The 22,059-nt window shown below is 34.6% G+C and overlaps 1 protein-coding gene across 1 annotated transcript in view; it reads left to right on the plus strand.

Moving 5' to 3' along the window:
* Positions 1–20,251, plus strand: part of EXO1 (exonuclease 1) — a 38,407-nt gene extending 18,156 nt beyond the window's left edge. The window contains exons 8-13 of the mRNA XM_037811166.1: positions 2,095–2,320; positions 6,793–7,039; positions 11,568–12,129; positions 14,720–14,812; positions 16,172–16,362; positions 19,605–20,251. Of these exons, the coding sequence (XP_037667094.1) occupies positions 2,095–2,320; positions 6,793–7,039; positions 11,568–12,129; positions 14,720–14,812; positions 16,172–16,362; positions 19,605–19,746 (1,461 nt within the window). The 3' untranslated portion in view covers positions 19,747–20,251. The remainder of the gene's footprint in view (positions 1–2,094; positions 2,321–6,792; positions 7,040–11,567; positions 12,130–14,719; positions 14,813–16,171; positions 16,363–19,604) is intronic.
* Positions 20,252–22,059: the final 1,808 nt, after the last annotated feature.

Consider the following 22,059-nt stretch of genomic DNA (forward strand, 5'->3'; position numbering starts at 1 on the left):
TTGTTTTGTATGACTGCGTGGTATGTGAATATATCTCAATAAAATGAAGATAAAAAAAAAAAGGTTCTCCCTTGAAAGTCTATTCATTGGATTAAATCCAGCTGATTGAATTCTCTCATTGGAGAAGGTACCCCTTCGTTGATATAATCAGCCACAGATACAATCAGTTGACTGATGATTTAATAAACCAGCCTTCTGGTTTATTAACCAGCCACAAATGTCCTTGCAGTAATGGTTAGGCCAGTGCTTCCTTGATCATACATCTGGGTACCAACATCTGGCCAAGTTGACACATGAACCTAACCATCACAGTGAGGGCAGTTCCTCACCATTTGACAATCAGCCTTTCATTTCAGACTGTATTTTCAGACAAATGGATGCTCCCCACTTTTGCAGCTCCTAATTCTATCTTACTGCTTCTGGGTTTCATAGGCCCAATTGCTCAGGTTCTGAAAGCAGGGTGGGTGTTACTGACTATATATTCAGAATGGATATGAGGGTCAAAAATCCCTCTTTTTTCGTCCCTTACCTCATCTCTGGCCTCTATGGTACCTGGTGCCTTAAATTCCTGAGACTTTCTCCAGGTTTCTCTAGGTAGAACTGGCTTCTCATTGGTTTTCTCCTCTGTTAACACTTCGGTTTGATCTCTTTTCTCTAAGTCCTTTAAATTCCTCCATCCATACTATCTCTACTACAGTTTGGAAGTTATAGATATCTCTTAAATTTTCTGTGTTTGTGTTCTTATTGTTGGGGGTGGTGGTGTGATATTGAAGGAAAAGGACTGAAAAATGTTTATTCCACTATCTTAATACATTTGAATTATTGAGGTTATAATTTCCTCAGGAAAGACTCTTAAGTTTTTTATTTTGTCCCAGAAATTCAAAAATAGTTGTATTGAATACATCAAGATCTGAATGGGAATGTTATGGATTACTAAAATAGCCATCCTTCGTAAACCTAAATCCTTATCTCTTTCCCAAAGAGAAACTTCTGTAGGAAACACTAATTGTATACCAAAAAAACTTAATTCTTTTCATACATCTAGAATTTACTCTTCCTAGTCTGCTTGTCTATTTGCATGTCTCTCTCTCTCTTTTTCAATAATACCGTCAATGGGATCTAATGCATGAGCCAAGCTGCTTACTTTATTTTTTGTACCTATCCCCTCAATTCTAAATCATCTTTCTTATAATTTGCAAGGGATGTCCTGAACATATTTATTTATTTTTCCTCTTTAAAGGAAAGACTTAGATTAGTTTCCAATTTCAGTGGGATTTCTTTCAGGTAAGATTCATGCCCAAAGCATTATCATTTTTAAAATATTGTTAATTTTTTCTCTTAGGTTATCCTGCTGTCTTATTGATATGCTCTTAGCAGATCATTTCCTTCTAAAATATGTTGTAATTGTGAATAAATTATATTAAACTTTAAAAATGGCTGCTTAACAGTACTAACTGGCAATAAGCACTTTCTCAGAGAAAATGTTATGCAACTCTCAAAACAGCCTAAAGAGTAGAGTTCTGTCCCCTGCTTTTGTCAACTAAAGATCGTACCATGTGTGGGTCTAATAGACGTCAGTACATTGCAACTTTGAGTGTTTTGGTGGAACTCAACCTATTTCCAGATATGGAATAGTTGATTACTTTAAATTCATAATTTTACTTAACTTGAAGGGGCATTGTAAAATGTATGCAAATGCTTACTTAGAGGCATATTGCCAGATAATTATTAAACTATAAATATTGAATATTGAAATAATACTCAATTTAAACTAGGGTTTTTGTTTTTTCCTGACCACATTTCATCAAATGCAGTCTCATTTCTTGCTTGGTTCATCTTAGTAAGATTTATTTTTTTATTATTAGAAATGAGCTAACAAGTTTGTTTGACCTTCATTAGAAGAGAAGCAGAACTAGAGGTAGAAGACACATGCAATGGAAAAGTATAGAAATTGTTATTAGAGGACAGATAGTTTATCAAAAGCTCTTCTTTTGAAGGGTGATTTTATATATTTTGATTTATATTAATACAGAGGGAAACAAATTGACTATTTTCCTTCTTTAAGTAGCTTTTTTTTTTCTTTTTCTGTTTTAGCCTGTTCAATCAAGAAGTCATGGTTGGAATGACAAAACATGTCAAAAGTCATCTAATACAAATAGCATTTGGCATAGGAATTATTGCCCTCGGCTTGAGCTGGATAATGTTTCAAATGCAACTCCATTGAAGGAAAATCCAAGTACTGTGGGCATTGAACAAATGATTAGTACTAAAAGCTTAAATCTTCCAAGAAAATCACTGGTTGTGAAAAGACCAAGAAATGGTATGTACTTTGTTTTTGTGAAATACTAGTGTGTACTGGTCACATTTAAGAAAACTTTACCAAATTTAAAGTGACTGTTCTTGTTTGCTAGAGCTGCCATTATGCAAAATACCAGAAATGGATTGGCTTTTATAAAAGGGATTTATTCAGTTACAAATTTACAGTTCTAAGGCCATAAAAGTGCCCATACTAAGGCATCAATAAGAGGATGCCTTCACTGAAGAATGGCGATGGTGTCCAGAACACCCCTGTCAGCTGGGAAGGCACGTAGCTGGTGTCTCCTGGTCCTTTGTTCCTGGGTTGTGTTTCAAAATGGCTTTCTCCAAAATGTCTCTGGACTTCTGTTTTCACTCCTCTTTCTCAGCTCCTGTGCATCCTCCTTCTTTCTCCCAGGGCATTTCTCTCTAAACATCTAGGGGTCCTCTCTTAGCTTCTCTGGGGCAAACTCTGGGCTTCATCTCTTAGCTTAGCATCTCCAAACCTCCTTCTGTCTACATCTCCAAGTGTCTCCAAGTGTCTGTCTGTGTCGGCTCTTGAGCCCTCTTAAGTATTCAGTGAACTAATCAAGACCCGCCCTGAATGGAGGGAGTCCACACCTCCATGGAAATAATTTAATCAAAGGTCTCACCCACAGTTCGGTGAGTTACATCTCCATGGAAACACTCAATCAGAAGGTTCCACCCAAAAAGATTGGATTAAAAAAATCATGGCTCTTCTAGGGTCCATAACGGTTTCAAACTGCTACAGTGATTAAGATTTTCTCTTCTGTTTTCTTCTAGGAATTTTATAGTTTTAGGTCTTACATTGAAGTCTATGGTCCATCTCAAGTTAATTTTTTTGTATATGGTGTAAGGTAAATTAAGTCAATGTTCATTTTTTTTAATATGACAATCCAATTGTTATCCTTTTCTCACTGAATTGCCTTGACACATTTGTCAAAAATCAGTTGACCATTTATGTCTGGGTATTTCTGGGCTCTGTGTTCTGTACATTGATCTCTTTACCTATCTTTATGCCAACCACACTGTCTCTCTTACTGTTGCTTTACAGTAAATCTTAACATTAGATAATTTTAAGTCCTCTAAGTTCTTCTTTTTAGAAAGTTGTTTTGGCGTGTCTATGTATTTTGCATTTCCAATTTTAGAATCAGATTGTTAACTTCTACAGAAAGCCTGGTGGGATTTTAATTGAGATATAGTTGAAACTATGGATCAATTTTGGGAGAATTGCCATCTTAACAATGTTCGGTCTTATGATTCAGTTGTTTAAGTCTTTAATTGCAGCCTTTAGCAATGCTTAGTAGCTTTCAGAATATATGTCTTGCACATCTATTGTCAAATTTATCCCTAAGAATCTCTAATTTTTGGTACTGTTGCAAATGTTTTTTTTTTTGTTATTTCAATCTCTAATTGTTTATTGTTAATATATGTAGAAATACGATTGATATTTGTATATTAATCTTATATTCTGCAACCTTGCTAACCTTTTTCATTTGAGTTTCTTTAGTATTTTCAAATCTGGATGTCTTTTATGTCTATTTCTTATCTACTAGAATCTCAATGTTGAACAGGTGCTGAGAGTGAATACTAGATATTTGGACAAAGTGTGATCTTTTTTTTTTCAGTATAGAATACATTTAGAAGTAGAAAGAACAACTTTTTATTGTATTTTTTTAAATGCAATTTTATTGAGGTAAACTCACAAACCATACAAACTATCTGAAATTTACAATTGCTCATAGTATCGCCACATAGTTGTGCATACATCCCCATGATCAATTTTAGAACATTCTCATTACTGCAGAAAAGAAATAAAAATTTAAAAAACTCAAATCTTAAACATCCCATACCTCTTATCCCCCCCCATTATTGACCTATAGTATTTGTGTGTACATTTGTTACTGTTGATGAAAGAATATTAACATATTAATTACTATTAACTATGGTCTGTAGTTGCAATGGGTATATTTTTTCCCATATACCCCTCTATTATTAACTCCTTGTAATAGTGTCATATAATTTTTCTAGTTCGTGAAAGAACTTTTTTATATTTGTACAGTTAATCACAGTCATTGCCCACCACAAGATTCACTGTGTTATACATTCTCACATTTTAACCTCCAACTTTTCTTCTGGTGACATACATGACTCTAAATTTTCTCTTTCCACCACATTCACACACCATTCAGCACAGTTAATTATTCCCACAAAAATGTGCTTCCAACACCTCTGTCCTCTTCCAGGCGTTCAACCAATAAGAACAATTTTACAGCATCTGTTCTTTCTCTCATCCTTCCTTTAGACATCTACCTGAATAAAAAACTTAACAACAAAAACCAAACAAAGCCTTTTGAGAACTTTTAATTCATATTTTTATGTTTTAAATTTGGGATGATATACATGTTTGACCAAAATGTCCTAGTTCTTTATGTACCTGAGTCTTTTTCATGTTAGTTATCACTGGACCTTTGTCTCCTCATCTGAAATGGGAATGATACTGCCTATTTCACAAGTTTTTGCATCTATTACATGTGTGCAAATATATGGAATCACCTGGTACATAGTAAAAGTACTATACATTTTAGTTTCTTCTCTTTTCCTACCATCAAGACAGCCTATTCTTTTTATGTAGAAGGTTCATACTCAATAAATTCTTTATGCCAAACTAACTCTGCTTTGATATAACTTCTATTTACCAGTGTCTCCTGGGCACCCACAAACATAAAAACAAAAGAAAAGAAGAGTAAATTTAATCTAATCCTTCTTTTGATAGCCCTTCAGATACTCTGGGACAGCCATTGTGACCCTCCTAAATTTCTTCTTTTCCAGGGTAAACATCCCTTATCTATCCAGGTTGTGCTTTGGATGCAATCTAGTTTTTTAATAATTGTGTAACTATTGCAGTAAGTATGACTATGGAGATATGGTCTGGTTACCATAGAATAGAATAAATATTTAGAATTGTGGGACTATTTCAGTCCTTCATCCAGAATCTGCGTGATTATTATTGCAAAGCAAGATTGCCTTCTTGTCACTTAGCTAGTTTTTACTGAGTTTATAATCAGAATCCATTGGTTGCTGTTAAGCCAGGTACAATTATATCTTTCAGTTAGTCCTGCTGAGGTAATCCTATTCATTTTACTCCATTATTCTGCCTGTTATTTATTTTCTTCTTTTTTGAATCTTTGTATTATTTTCTAATATATGGCCATTATCTTTATCATCTGAAAATTTGAGAAGGATGGCTCCCTATGTCTTAAAGTTTTGGTTAAAATGTGTATGGTTGCATAACATTTAATTGAGTCAGAGCAAGTACAGAACTCTGTAGCACTACTCTAGAGACAGACCTCCTTTCAGAATAACAGTTGCCACCAGACTCAGGGCTATTCAGCTTGCTGTTAATCCACAGTCCACCTAACTAATATACAATAGATAGTTGACCACATTTCTCACTAGGATAATTTGAGAGAAACTGAAATGTCCTGCTCAATCAAGATGTGTTAGAGCTATAGAATTCCCCAAATAGCTAGTTTAGGACCCTTATCTCAAAAAGGAAATAAGTTAAGTCTGATGTGGCTTATTCTTGGTGAAGCCTTGCTGGAAATCCTAGAATACATTTTTTTCTTCTCAGAGGGCTCACAATTTCCTGTGTAATAAACAGATTTATACTTTTATTAACAGGGATCAAAATCTAGTATGAAGATCTATAGCGCTTTAAAGAGCTATGCCTTTTAAAAATTTGAGGCATCATCTTCTTGTCACTGGTATATTGGTTCCCCAATCATCCTACCAACTTTTTAGTGATTAGAGTAGTGTGCACTTACACCTCCATGGAATGGAAGTTATTCGGGCTCTGAGAATTAGTCCTGGGTGCTATGTTTATGTCCTTGACTATCTCAGGCTTAACCTTTTGTATTATTTAATCTTATGATTTATTCTAATATCACAGAATTCATTTGATCACAGCAGTCTTCCAAAGCTTCATAGCTAGGTAATGAGGATCAGAACTAGAGCACAAATTGTTTCTGAGTACATGACTCATATTGTAAAACTGTAACACATAGATGGTATGTATAAATAGGGGCTAATTTTATTGGAGCATCTTTTCAAGTAATCATTAAATTAATCACACATTTATATGAAAGTTGCCTTTAAAAAAATTTTTTTACATTCAAAATTAGGTGCTTTCTATAACAAGAATATATAAAAAACATATGTCCTGAAATTTTGGTTTGAGTCATTTCACATAAAACCATACAGAGTATTGACATTAAATCTTAACTGATTTGTGAGATTTTTAAACATAGTTAAAAGAATTTTTTTGAACCATCCTTGTATTTCCTTTTGTAAGGCATAGTTTAATAAAATAATACTTCATTCCTTGAAGAGTGGGTTATAAACTGTGAAGTTAAGGCCATATCTCTAACTACAGGTGAGATAAAGACTTAAACAAATAATTTTATCTTTATTTAGAAGAGCTGTCAGAAGATGATCTGATGAGTCAATATGCTCTTTCATTTACAAAGAAGACCAAGAAAGATAACTGTGAAGGTAATAAATCACTGAACTCTTCTGAAATGCTCCTGCCTGACCTGGTAGATGGAACTACTATTAAAAAAAGCTTAAGCACACCACCTCGGACAAGAAATAAATTTGCAACACTTTTACAGAGAAAAAATCATGAAAGTGGTGCAGTTGTGGTTCCGGGGATCAAAAGCAGGTATGGTTATATCTTCCTACAGTTGTTTGTCTATTGTATTATATAATCTATTGATATTTATTTTAATTTTGTGAATAAACGTTGAATCTACTTGGGGGTAGCTGTAGGACCTGCCCTAATTCAATTATAATTTTATCATGTATGGCCTTTAGTTCAGACCTAAATGCTGTGCTGCCCCCTTGAATTTCTACTGCTTTTATAATCTCTCCGTACAGAACCAAAACAAGAGTATACCGTCAACCCAGTCATTATGTTTTGTTTCCAAGAACTTCTGTTATTTTGGGAGGGGTCCCCCTCTCCCTTTCTTTGATTCTACTTTTTTAGGCTCTTTGATGAGCTAAATACAATTTTTTTTTTTAATTTTAATTAGAGGAGTTGTAGGGTTACAGAAAAACTATACAAATATAGAATTCCCATGTACCCCCCCATCCCCACACTCACACACAGTTTTCCCTGTTATTAACATTTTGTATTAGTGTGGTACCTTTGTTACAATTGAAAGAATATTGCTATAATTGTACTATTAACTACAGTCCATAGTTTACATGAGGGTTCACTGTTTGTTGTGTATAGTTTTAGGGTTTTTTTAAAAAAATTTTTTCTAGTAACATATATACAGCCTGAAACTTCCCCTTTTATCTTGGTTCAAACATAATTCAGTGTTGTTAATTACATTTCACAACGTTGTGCAACCATCACAAACATCCATTACCAAAATGTTTCCATTGCCCCAAATAGACTCTACTAATTAAGCATTAGCTCCCCATTCCCCACCCCACGCCTGGTAACCTGTGTTCTAGAGTCTGACTTAGCTGATCAATTTTTTTTTTTTTTTTTTAATTTTTATTGGGATTGTTCAGATACTATACAATTATCCAAAGATCCAAAGTGTACAATCAGTTGCCCCTGGTACCCTCATACAGCTGTGCATCCATCACCACACTTAATTTTTGTTCAATTTTTAGAACCTTTTCATTACTCCAGACAAGAAATAAAGTGAAAGATGTAAAAAGGAAAAAAACAAAAAAAAAAGAAAGAAAAGGAAACTCGAATTCTCCCATTTCCCTAACCAACCCCCCTCAATTGTTGACTCATACTGTTGGTATAGTACGTTTGTTACTGTTTATGAAAGAATGTTAAAATACTACTAACTGTAGTATATAGTTTGCAGTAGGTGTATATTTCTTCCCTATATGCCCATCTATTATTAACTTCTAATTGTATTGTCATATATTTGTTCTGGTTCATGGAAGAGTTGTCTAATATTTGTACAGTTAATCATGGACATTGCCCACCATAGGGTTCAGTTTTATACATTCCCATCTTTTGACCTCCAACTTTCCTTCTGGTGACATATATGACTCTGAGCTTCCCCTTTCCACCTCATTCATGCACCATTCGGCACTGTTAGTTATTCTCACATCTTGCTACTGTCACCTCTGTTCATTTCCAAACATTTAAGTTCATCCTAGTTGGACATTCTGCTCATACTAAGCAACCACTCCCCACTCTTAAGCCTCGTCCTATATCTTGGTACCTTATATTTCATGTCTATGAGTTTACATATTATAATTAGTTCTTATCAGTGAGACCCTGCAATATTTGTCCTTATGTGTCTGGCTTATTTCACTCAGTATATTGCCCTTGAGGTTCTGTCCTCAACCCATTTTTTTTTTTTTTTAAGATGGTTTTGTTCACACACCATACATTCCATCCTAAGTAAACAATCGGTTCTCTGTATGGTCATATATTGATGTGTTCACCACCTTCACCACTATATAAGGGCATCTACATTTCTTCCACAAGGCAGGAGGGAGAGTCAAGGAAGGTAGAGAGGCAAAAGAAAGAGGAAAAAATGGCAGCTAGGAAGTAGCAAAAGGAAAAGTAACCTTAAATCAAAGTAGAGTAAAGAGTCAGACACCACCACCAATGTCAAGTGTGTAACATGCCTCCCCTATCCCTCCCTCTTATCTGCGTTTACCTTGGTATATCGCCTTTGTTACATTAAAGGAAGCATAATAAAATGATTCTGTTAGTTACAGTCTGTAGTGTACATTGATTGCATCCCTCCCCCAATGCCTCCCCATTTTTAACACCTTGCAAGGTTGACATTTGCTTGTTCTCCCTCGTAAAAGAACATATTTGTACATTTTATCACAATTGTTGAGCACTCTAGATTTCACCAAGTTACACAGTCCCAGTCGTTATCTTTCCTCCTTTCTTCTGGTGTCTCACATGCTCCCAAACTTCCTCTCTCAACTATATTCATAGTTATCTTTGTTCAGTGTACTTACATTGCTGTGCTACTATCTCCCAAAATTGTGTTCCAAACCACACACTCCTGTCTTCTCCTATCACTCTGTAGTACTCCCTTTAGTATTTCCTGTAGGGCGGGTGTCTTGTTCACAAAGTCTCTCATTGTCTGTTTGTCGGAAAATATTTTTAGCTCTCCCTCATATTTGAAGGACAGCTTTGCTCGATATAGGATTCTTGGTTGGCATTTTTTCTCTTTCAGTATCTTAAATATATCACACCACTTCCTTCTTGCCTCCATGGTTTCTGCTGAGAGATCCGCACATAGTCTTATTAAGCTTCCTTTGTATGTGATGGATCACTTTTCTCTTGCTGCTTTCAGGATTCTCTCTTTGTCTTTGACATTTGATAATCTGATTATTAAGTGTCTTGGCGTAGGCCTATTCAGATCTCTTCTGTTTGGAGTACGCTGCGCGTCTTGGATCTGTAATTTTATGTCTTTCATAAGAGATGGGAAATTTTCATTAATTATTTCCTCTATTATTGTCTCTGCCCCTTTTCCCTTCTCTTCTCTTTCTGGGACACCAATGATACGTACATTCTTGTACTGTTTCATCTTTAAGTTCCCGGAGACATTGCTCATGTTTTTTTGTTCTTTTCTCCATCTGCTCCTTTGCATGTAGGCTTTCAGGTGTTTTGTTCTCCAGTTCTTGAGTGTTTTCTTCTGCCTCTTGAGATCTGCTGTTGTATGTTTCCATTGTGTCTTTCATCTCTTGTGTTGTGCCTTTCATTTCTATAGATTCTACTAGGTGTTTTTTTGAACTTTCGATTTCTGCTTTATGTATGCCCAGTGTTTTCTTTACAGCCTCTATCTCTTTTGTGAAATATTCTGTAAACTTTTTGAATTGATCTAGCATTAGTTGTTTAAATTCCTGTATCTCAGTTGAAGTGTACGTTTGTCCCTTTGACTGGGCCATAGCTTCGTTTTTCTTAGTGTAGGTTGCAGTTTTCTGTTGTCTAGGCATCTGACCTCCTAGGCCACCCCAATCAGGTTTTCCCAGACAAGAACAGGCTCAGGTCACAGAAGGAGGAAATATTCAGTATCTGGTTTCCCTGATGGCTTTTCTTAGAGGATTGATACACCTGTGCTTTTCTGCCCAGCAGGTGCACCTGTCAGCCTGTCACCACCTGTGTCGCTAAATACAATTTTGCAAAAAAATTTTTTAAGAAATATATTCAAATATAGATGACTGTAGATTATATCTAATATTGAGAATCCGATACTATACTCAGTGCCGTGGTTATAAAAATGGAAAAGACATAGACTCTGTTCTTGAGAAGCATATAGTCTAATTGAGAAAATACATACGTTAACAAAATATTTCCATATAGTGTGATAAGTACAATGATAAAAGCATGCTTGGAGTGTTTTGAGGGCATGAAAGGTGCATCTATTGCCGGGGCAATGAATGGAAAGTGTGAGAGGTCGTGTTAGACATCACTACCAGGTTGAAGTGAGTAGCAGGGTGAAGCAAAGACGGGAACCAAGTATTTTCCCAGTAGGGTAAACAGCTTGACCAAAGGCATGGGGGATGAGGTGGGCAATGGCATGGAGTAGGGATAAACTACCAAAATGCAAGTCTGGGAAAGGTGGCCGATGAGGGAGCATAAATAGGCAAGAGGCCTGTTCACGGAAGGCCTGTATGCTTTACAGGTGATGGAAAACATTTGAAGAGTTTTAATCAGAAGAGGGGTAAGATTAGATTTCTGTTGTAGATAGATTTCTATTCCTGAGTACGCTATAAAAAAAAAATGGATTTGAGAGTGTCAAAAATGGAGCAGAAAGATCAGATAGACTGTTGCAAAAAGTCCTTTTTGTTGTATATTTCTACATCTGTTCAAATATTTGACCGTCAGCCACTATCCCAGGTACTGTGGATACAAAGACATAAGAAACAGCACCTGTCCTTAAGGAGCTTATATTCTGTTTGAGAGTTAAACAGGTTGGGAGAAAGAACTGCAAATATATGTGTGTCAATAACTGCTTTAAGACGGTTCTATCTAAAAATCCATTATATAAATAAATCTCTAAATGTATGGATGTCAGCATAATCAAAATTTAAACTTTTAATGAAACTCAAGATCTATATTGCCTTTATTTATGAAATTATAAGTTTATGAGACTTTTTAAAAAGAAACTAGACAATTCTATTTTGAATCTTGAGACCCTTGTGAGAAATCTCTGAAATATACTCATCCATTATTTCTGTATTAGGTTTTTTTGCAATTCTCTGGATTCTGCTGACTGTGCATCACAGAAAGAGAGCAGCCAGCCTTTAGATGAAAGTGCTGTCACAGATAACGAGACAAAACTAAATGAATCAGATTGTTCAGATGACAAGAAGTTGGTTGATACAAATGTAGCACATAATTCAAGTGATCAGATTCCAGAAAATGTAACTGTGTTTGCTGATGAAGAATCTCAGTCTTTTAAGACCAACAAATTCACAAGGACCATTTCACCACCCACTTTGGGGACACAAAGAAGTTGTTTTAGTTGGTCTGGAAGCCTTGGAGATTTTTCAAGAACTCCTAGCCCCTCTCCAGGCACAGCCCTGCAGCAGTTCCGTAGAGAGAGTGATTCTCCCACTTCTCTGCCTGAGAATAAGAAGATATCTAATATAGCTCAAGTAAGGAGTGATATGCTGGGTGAGAGATCCCATCTCTTAAATGAAGTAGAGTGGCCTTCACAGTCTCAAGAAAGCATGGAATTATCACCACACAGCTTAAATGCATCAAAACTTTCTCAGCCTTCTAGCAAGGATTCAGATTCAGAGGTAAGTCAAATTATGAAGACTTTGATTTCAAATTCATATGTAAGAGAAAATAGGGTATTAATCAGAGCATTGAGAATTTTGCCTAAATTATGGAAATGATTGACTGTCAATTTTTCACTGTAACTCCTAAAAGGGTAGAAAGTTTACATTTTATTCATCTGTATCTTTCATGTTTATGTTCTCTTGTGCATTCAGTGTAACTATTTACCTTCTGAATCACTATGTGTTTCACTCCTGAATCCAAAATCTGTTCCACTAATGGATGTCTCAAGTTGTAGAACAGTTAATACCTAAGCAGAATGACAAGCTATGAAATGACAAAACGTTATAAATAGAATATTTAAATTTTTAACATATTCTTGAATTCACATTTGAGACCTTGTAAAGAAATGGCCCTATGGTGATGGCACCAATCTTAGCTTTCTAAACTTCCCCCCTTATAACAAAACAAAATAGTGATACAAGTGATTTTCTGTTTTTCTGTTTTAAATTAATAAAAGCATCCTAACCATTTTTCCTTATATACAAAGTATCTTTTATTCTGACTTATACAAAATCAAAACTCCAAATAAGTACCCATAAGATTCAGTGACATATTTTTAAATGGCATGATGGCATAATAGCTTTCTTTAATCTGAGTTATCTCAAATTTATCAATATAGCATAACTTGTTTTATCTTTAATGACTGTAATTACCAATTTGTAAGAACAATTATAGCCACAGTAGTATTTGACAGAATTTTGATGCCTGATATTTATGGATATTGGACAGCATCCAGTAAAGCAGTATAGCTTGTATTCATCAAAAAGAAATTTGTTTTCAGGTTCCCAAGGGAAACTTGAGTTGAACTGGACTCAAATTGAAGAAAACCACCTAGTTAAAATGTGAAAACAAATTGTCTTCATTTAGAGAAAGCCAAAATCAGTTTATATAATCTAATCCAAAATCTGTTCCTTGTGGCATTTTTCAAATTCTTAAGAATAGGCCAAGCCAAACCCTAGCTACCTTTGAGGCTTTTGGTTTTCTTTTTCCTTTCTCTAGCTTTGCCTTCTGCCGTTTTCTTCACCTCTGGTTCATTCATACTGAATACTGTCCATGCTGATCTGGAAGGCTGTTTATTTTGATATTAGCCTCCATTTTAATGCAGTATTTTTTTTCATTTTTCACCTCATATTGCATTTTCTCTTGGCACTGTTTGGGTACCATTACAGTTGCTATTCTTGAACATCTTTCACTTTTCTGAGCTCCTTTGAGTTATTTTCTTTTTCCAGCATGCATCTTACTCTTCCACTTACACTTTTAGCCATGTTTTACTGAGAAACTTTACTAGCTCCCTGGCCATGGGCTGATCACGCTGACCAGAAATCTCCACTCTTCTGTTGTCTGGGCTGACCATTTTTTGCACTAAGTTATAGACACATACAGAAACACAACATGGAATCATCCATTAAGTCCTCTCTTTTACCACCAGATGTAACAAATGCCTATTAGGGTAAATGAATTATGAATTCTCCAAGAATTTGATGCTAAAAGTGAACATAAAAACTAATCTTTCTTTGATTCAGAAAATGTTACAGAAAGCTGCAAGACTGTTGAGGTTTCATTTTGATATGTTTGGCTCTGAAGAAAATGTTTTGCTATTGGAGCCTTCCATTGGTACTTTACCATAATATGAGATGCAACAGCTGTAGACTATGTGTATTGAGTTCACTGCCCCATTTGAAGTGAATTAATCCTAGCCTATAACTTATAACTTTTATTTTAAGAAATTACTTAGTCCAGAAGTACTGCTACTATTAGCCATGAGTAAGGAATATTAGCATTTGTAAGTTACAAATTAATGGTGCGTTTTTCACTATCAGATTGTTTTTTAAATATATAATGTTATATAAAGCCCTCTTAGAAACAATGGAGAAATGTGGTCTTCTGAATTTCCTTTCATTGTCCTTTTTTCTTTGACTTTTGCGGGAATCCAGATTATGAGAGAACTCTCCGTCTACAGAGAAATCTTATAAAGTGGGATTGGGAGTAGACAGTATGTTTTAAATTTCATTGCTGACGTTAAATATGCATTTGATACAATGCTAACTAATCTATTTCTTGAAATTAGATGCCATTTTTTCTCTTTAATGTCAAACATGTTAAACAATTAAAAGAGGAGATATAGACCTGTACTAGTTCAATTTTTGTTGTTAGTAATTTATGAAAACTATTAGCCAAGCTTGGATAAAACAATAGCATTGGAGAAGGGGAACTCTTTGATCTTGGTTGGCATTTTGACAAATTTCTGAAATGGTTCAGAAAAGCCTTCAATTTTAAATATATACTCTATACAGTTTACTTCTGCTAAAACAACTGCTAGTTTCTTTAACGAAATCACTGGCAAAAATGATCCTTTTCGTATTAATCCTTTTCTTTTATTAACTCTATCTGATGTTTTTACACTTTTCTTTTCTATGAAATTACTTTTTTAACACGGATTTTCGCATTTTACTTGTTTTTCATTGTGTTGAATACTGACTTGTTTTCATAAAAATTCCAAAGTAAAAATTTAATTTTTTTTTCCTTTTATTGATCTGGCGGATCCAGGAATCTGACTGCAGTTTTAAGTCATTTGATAATCAAGGTTTCAGGGAGCGTTTATCTCATTTTTCACGACAAGAAAGAAATCTAAGGAACAAGGTAAAATAGTCATTAATTTATTTTTTTTTTTAATTTCAGAAGTGGTACGTGCTCAAAAAAATATAAACAAAATTAAAAATTAAAATACCAGTATTTTTATTTACACAAAAGTGACTTGATTTTCAAAACTTCTGGGACCATGTTTCTGTTTATAGGTGTTTAAGTTGTGAAACCTACACTATATAAATATAAATCCCAAATATATTAAAAACATAAATATAAAATATATAAATATGGGGGGTTGTTTAAATACTCAAAAATATTCATGTACTTAGGTATGTTTGCATAATCATGGTAAAAATTCTGGACAGACACTCACAAAATGATTTGCGGTGATGGCTGGGATTAAAGATGTAGAAAGTACTTTCCCAAAAGGAAAGTAAGTGTAATGAGTTCACTCTCTTGGTCCCCTATATCCCTCTTTAATATCTAAAATCAAACTTTTTTATTTTTTTTCTTTAACCTCTAACCAGTTTTTCTCAGAAAGTTTTTGCTTTTATCTGTTAAATAAAACTATTATTTTCTTTGTCACTGGGTTTCAAAATAGGAGGGTTGTCTTTTTCTTTATAACCACCAGCTTGATTATTCTTCTGTAGGGGGTAGAGATAAACAACAAACCATCTATACCCATCCAAATCCTAACCTTTCTTTCTGTGTCTTGTCTTTACTTTTTTTTTCCCATCACCAACACTAGTTCAGGATTTTATTTTTCATGTGCATTTATTTTGTGTTAACCTTCCCATTGTTTATACATTCTCTACCAGATTAATCAATTTTAAAACCTTGTTTTATATGCCTCGTTCTCATCATCCTACAAAACAACAAAACTTGAATGACTCTACGTTGCTCCACTGAATAAAATCAACCCTTCCATAGAAACAGCATTTGTTTTAATAAATTATGGCATATTCATATAATGGAAGGACAGGCAACCTATCCAAAACAAAATGCAATTTTACATATGAAGTGGAAAAATCTCCAAGACACAGTGTTAGGTGGAAACAAGATATATTGTTAAATGAGAAAAACAAAGTACACAACAGTGAGAAATAAGCTGCCAGTTTTGTGTATGTGTGTGTGTGTGTGTTTCAGTGGATACATAAGAAACAGGTAAGAGTGATTGCCACTAGAGAGAGAAACTAGATGACTGGGAGATGAGGGAGTGAGGGAGATTTATTTTTCTCTCTTTTTTTGTAACACTTGAATTTTGTGCTAAGTACATGTATTACCTTTTATAAATAATTATGATAATTTTTATAGTAGATGTTTATAAGTAGCACATTACCGTACATTTATTATGTATTATTTTGATTGTTGCTGTACAGAATAGTCTTAAAATATGAGATATTTAATCTGCAGGTTCCTGGGCTATACAAATCTAGTTCTGCAGACTCTCTTTCCACAACCAAGATCAAATCCCTAGTACCAGCCAAAGTCAGTGGACTGAGCAAGAAACCAGCAAGCATCCAGAAGAGAAATCATAATGCTGAAAACAAGCCAGGATTGCAGATAAAAATCAATGAGCTCTGGAAAAATTTTGGATTTAAAAAGTGAGTGGCCCTTTCCCCTCCCACTTCCCAAGTGTGCCAAGCATTTCATGACTCTGAACCTCTGTCCAGAGTCTCCTCTCCTTGGACTGTCCTTCTCCCCACCTACCACAGAGAAAACTTCTGTATTTCCAGCATCCTTCAAATAACACTTCCTGTGAAGCTTTTCACAGTTGCACTGAGCTATTTGTTTTTGTTTCATCTTTGCTGCGTCTTTATTTAGTATACCTTAATTCTAGCCACTATAATATTGTATTATTATTACCTGTTTAGAAGACTGTCTTCCTCTTTAACAGTAAGTTCTTTAAAGCAAGGAATCATCTGTCACATATCCCTATTCATATTACCTAGCCTGGTACTAGGAATATAATTGGGGCTCAAAATATTCTTATTGAATGAAAGAGAATTTCAAGTGGTTTATTAAGTCAGTAATATCATTGAGTATCAATACTTATATGCAAAACATTGTGTTTAGTGTTTGACATAATGCAGGGAATAAATAAATGTGAATCCTGCTCTCATTTAGAAAAGAGAAAATATTTTTTAAGTTTCTGTACCTTTGTGTATGCACTTCTCTCTGCTTTCTCCTGCTACCATTTAGTAAATATTTATTCACATCAAGTAACTACTTTTCTGTAAAACTTCTCCAGAATCTTTCAGGCAGAATAAACAGTTCTAATATGTGCAAAAAAAAAAAAAAGAAAAGAAAAAGAATGGCCTTGTTTCTTATTCTAAAGTATGGAAACATTGTTTTCTGTAATTTCAATCTCTTTCTCCCAACTCTTTCTCTAGTTTCTTATGAATCAATTTCTGTTTCTCTCACCATAAGAGAATTATTTTCCTCTATTCCCTTTAGCTTTTAGCTGACTCTTAATAAGTATTTTTTAACTTCAATTTCTATATCTTCTTTTAATAAGAAGATGACAAACAAACCTGTTTCTGTTGTTAAATCATTTTTCCAGGCCATAAGTTTCTCAGCTTTCTTCCCTTCTTATCTCTGGATTGAAAAGAGAATAAACTTGTTTTAGACAGGGGCAGGACTCCGTATATCTTACCTATTTGAAACACAATTCTTCCTTTTGTTAGTTTACAACATTAGACAGAGGGTGGCTTTGATTTACATTGTTAGTTTATTTTCTTGTTTTTCTCGATAAAGTAAATGTGCTCTTATTTAAAGGTTTTTAAAAAGTTAAAAATAAATAAATAAAGACAGAGGGCGATTGGTTAAACCCTACCTAATAGGAACGTTGTCACAATCAGATGTAATGGTATGAATGAAAGCACCTTGTAAATGAATGAGTGCTTGATTATTACTTTTTAGTTTTCATTGCGTAAAATCTTTGTTTAAACCATAGAGCAGCGTTTCTCAAACTTTTTGTTCTCAGGAATCCTTTACACTCTTAAAAATTATTGAGAGCCCAGAAGAGATTTGTTTTTATGTGAATTATATCTCTCAACATTTAATCATCTTAGAAATTAAAAGATGTTTTAAAATAGGTGTTAATTCATTTTAAAATAATAAGCTCATTACATATTAACATAGATAACATTTTTATGAAAAATGACTTATTCCCCCCCCAAAAAAGGATGGCATTCTTTTACATTTTTTAAAATCTTTACTGTCTGACTTAAGAGAACTCAGCTGTTTATCTGTTGTGATAGGGTGTTTTGGTTGAAATACATGAAGAAAATCTGACTTTGCCCATTTTTGTAGTTAATAGCTTTTTAAGATAAAGGTGGATTTTCTTTTTTGACATTACACCAAAATTCAGCAAGTGGTAGTTTTAAAGGTAGTCTTGATTAAGTCCTACAGTGGTACTCTTAAAGGTTAGTGCAATGTGGAATCTGAAACCATATCGACTGACTGCTGATACTATGTGTTATATCACACTCCACTGGTATATGACATTTTGAATGCATCTTTTACTCATGCATGCTTTTGTGATATCATGCATTGGTTCTTTGGAAAATACTGGTCCATTGAGTCTATATGTTCCAAATATTAACACATGTCATTTTACAATGTCAAAAAAATCACAATCTTGTCAGCAAAGCCTTTAAGAATTAGGAAGCTGTCAAATGACAGATGAAAGTTTTCCAAAATTCAAATTTTCACTTAAAAGCTCAAAATGTATTATTGGCAACAAATTCCCTAGGTTTGGTTTTTGTTTGTTTGTTTTTGAAGTAACAGCTCAGTTGATTCATTTTAGAGAAGCTGCCTGTCAAATACCCAAATTTAAATAACTATAGCATCTGTTTGTTTTTTGTTTTTTTTTTCAGGTAAAAATGGTAGAAAAAAGCTGCAAGTTCAGCTTTTACTTGAGATATCCATCTGCTTCAGTGTGTAGTAGAAGTGCTTTTATGTGTGCTTCCCAAATTCTCACAGAATATTAAATGTACTCAAGAGTTGAGATTTAATAAAATTAATGATTTTTACTACTTCATTAATAAAACTCTTAAGTGAGATTAGCTTTTTCTTTTTTTAACTGCAAGTGCATGGAGGTGGAGAATCCAATGACTTCAAGCACAATTTGGTGCCACTATCCTGAGTCATACTAAGTTGCCAGCAGTTTTACCCAGTTCTGCTTTTGTGCCATCAGTACAAATGTCAGCACAGTGAAAAAGGCAGATAAAATACTATTATGAAAATCTTGGAGATCTTCAGGGGTCCATGACTCACATTTTGAGAACTGCTGCTAGAGAGAAATTAGAGTGTAACCATATTCTTAAATGCCTTTTAGAACATAATGCTTACCGATGTTGAATTTCTTTTGACTGGAGGTAGAATTTTGTTACCTGTGTTATCTTCATATTAGAATTAATTTTTGTCAACACAGTTCCTGTGCAGCAAAAAATAAAGGGGGGTGGGGAGTAAAAGATAGGGCTTAACCATTAACTCATGCTTCATCTATATCGGTTCTTAGCTAAACTTGAGAAGGACACTAAGGAGAAAAGAATTAGTTTCCTTACTGGAAACATTCTCCTTTAGCTAGTATATAACTAGTGGCCTAGCACCTACAAGGAAAGATGATTTTGAAAGCAGAAAAGGACACTAAGAAACCAAACTAAAATTTTATTGGGCATATTCAGGAAAATCTGAATATTTTGTACACTGAATTGAGACAGATTATACTGAAGAGGGACTCAGCCATATACCTGTTTTTCCTGGTAGGTTATTTATTTGCTAATAATTGGTATCCCAAAAACACACCAAATTCATGTTATTATGTTCTTATATTTTACAGAGATTCTGAAAAGCTTTCTTCTTGTAAGAAACCAGATCCCCTGTCTCTAGTCAAAAACAACATCCAACTAACTCCAGAAGCTGAAGAGGATATATTTAATAAATCTGAATATATTCGTGTTCAGAGAGCAATATTCCAATAAATGCTGGCTGCTGGAAAGCTATTGCCTGCAAAAGATTCTCTTATCAGTTTAAAATTCCTATTTGGAAATGAGACAATTACCAGCCTGAAAGATTTCTTCTTTGATCCATGCGATTTTTAAAGTAGAGTATATTTGTATATTTACTATGTAATTGTTTCTTTTGCTCAGCTTTATATGTTCATAGGAAGCCAAATAGAATAATTTTATCTTTTACAGCTTTTTGTAAGTTTTAAAATTAATTGTGCAAGTATCTAGAAATTTGTAAAAATCTAAAGATTTCTGTAATGTTGTCATGTATCAGGATGCTAAGCAGAAAACTACAGTTCTCTATTGGTTCTGAAATCATTTTATCCTAGAAGAAATCAGTGTATTTCACCAGACTTTAAATTTTTCCACCTACATTTCCTGTCTATATCCTTCACGGTTGAATGGAAAATAAAGTTGCTGGGCTGAGAAGGGTGGTTGGAAGGGCTGAAGAGCATTACACAAATGAACAGAACTCTTATCCCTGAAAAGTTTGGTTGAGTTACAGGTTGACAGTGATGGAAAATTGTTTTCAGCCTAATACAAAATGAACTACTTCTTTTATCAATATTCTTAAATTTAATAATTGCCTCAATTTTTTCTTAATGTGGGTTTTTTGAAGTGTGAGCTAAAAACTCCTTAATACATATTTAAAACTAAGGGCCCTTAAGGCTACATAAGATACTAAAGCTGCAGGGTCTATAAAATATATATTCTGCAAAGAAATATGCAGATGGCTGGAAAGAACCATGTATACAATTGAGGATCTGAAATGACAAGAAATAAAGGAATTTTAAAAGTATGAGATATAGAGGATGAAGGAAGGAGACCCAGAGCATTTTAATTTTTAAATGAGACTTAGAGGATTTAGATAAGCAGTTAAGAATGGAACATAAAAAGATAAATCAAAACTGTAAAAACCAGTAAAAGAATTTTAAAAACCAAACTGGAAAAGACCTATTCCAAAGATCAAAAGCAAATTTCAATTAGCTATGCATGTTTTGTGTTATGAAGGAAATTAAGAATGTGAATGAAAGATTAGCTACAGATGTTTATCTCCTACCTGAAATTCCACTTAATGACAAAAGGAATAAAACATACTATAATTCCACAATGGTTAACACAATGGAAAAGGAGACATCTGGCAGGGGCTTGGAAGATGGTTGGCTGAGTGATAAAGTGATTTAGCGAAGAAGTAAAGATCTAAATGGGTTCAGTAAATGGAGACATAATGCAGGTTCACTGGAACCAGAGGTTCAGGGTAAGGCTGAAAATAGGATTGACTGAAAACCTTTAATATGGGAGACTGGGAAAATGGCAGCAATGCCATAATTTTTCAATCTCCAAATCCACACAATAAAGCAGTTGGATAGCAAAACCAAATACCTAGACAACATTAACAAATTTAGGCTACTTGATGTCCTCAAATCCCAAAATACAAGTGCGTGAAAACAAACCTACTAACACCCATAACCTGCATGAAATTGGCATGTATTCAGGAGTAAAGAGGCAATAGGGCATCTGATGAATCTGAGAACATGACCACGGCAGACCAATTTAACAGCATTTAAAACCAGGAAAGCCTTTGCCCATTCCAAATGTGGGTGCATCTAGTCCCTATGAACTACTGAAACAACAGCCAAGGCTCCATTCCAGCATGGGATCTCCCGAGGAAGAGAAATTGCAAGGAGTAAAACCCAAATGTTCTGGTTTGCTAATGCTGCCAGAATGCAAAACACCAGAAATGGATTGGCTTTTATAAAAGGGGGTTTATTTGGTTACACAGTTACAGTCTTAAGGCCATAAAGTGTCTAAGGTAACACATCAGCAATCGGGTACCTTCACTGGAGGATGGCCAATGGTGTCCAGAAAACCTCTGTTAGCTGGGAAGGCACATGGCTGGCGTCTGCTCCAAAGTTCTGGTTTCAAAATGGCTTTCTCCCAGGACATTCCTCTCTAGGCTGCAGTTCCTCAAAAATGTCACTCTTAGTTGCTCTTGGGGCGTTTTTCCTCTCAGCTTCTCCAGAGCAAAAGTCTGCTTTCAATGGCTGTCTTCAAATTGTCTCATCAAAGTGTCCCTCTTGGCTGTAGCTCCTCTTCAAAATGTCACTCACAGCTGCACTGAGCTCATTTATATGGCTCCACTCATCAAGGCCCACCCAGTGGGCAAGCCAACACTCCATGGAAATTATCCAATCAGGGTCATCACCCACAGTTGGATGGGGCGCATCTCCACAGAAACACTCAAAAGAATTACAGTCTAATCAACACTGATAACATCTGCCCACA

The sequence above is a fragment of the Choloepus didactylus genome, chromosome 2 (genome assembly GCF_015220235.1).
Source record: "Choloepus didactylus isolate mChoDid1 chromosome 2, mChoDid1.pri, whole genome shotgun sequence".
NCBI lineage: Eukaryota > Metazoa > Chordata > Mammalia > Pilosa > Megalonychidae > Choloepus > Choloepus didactylus.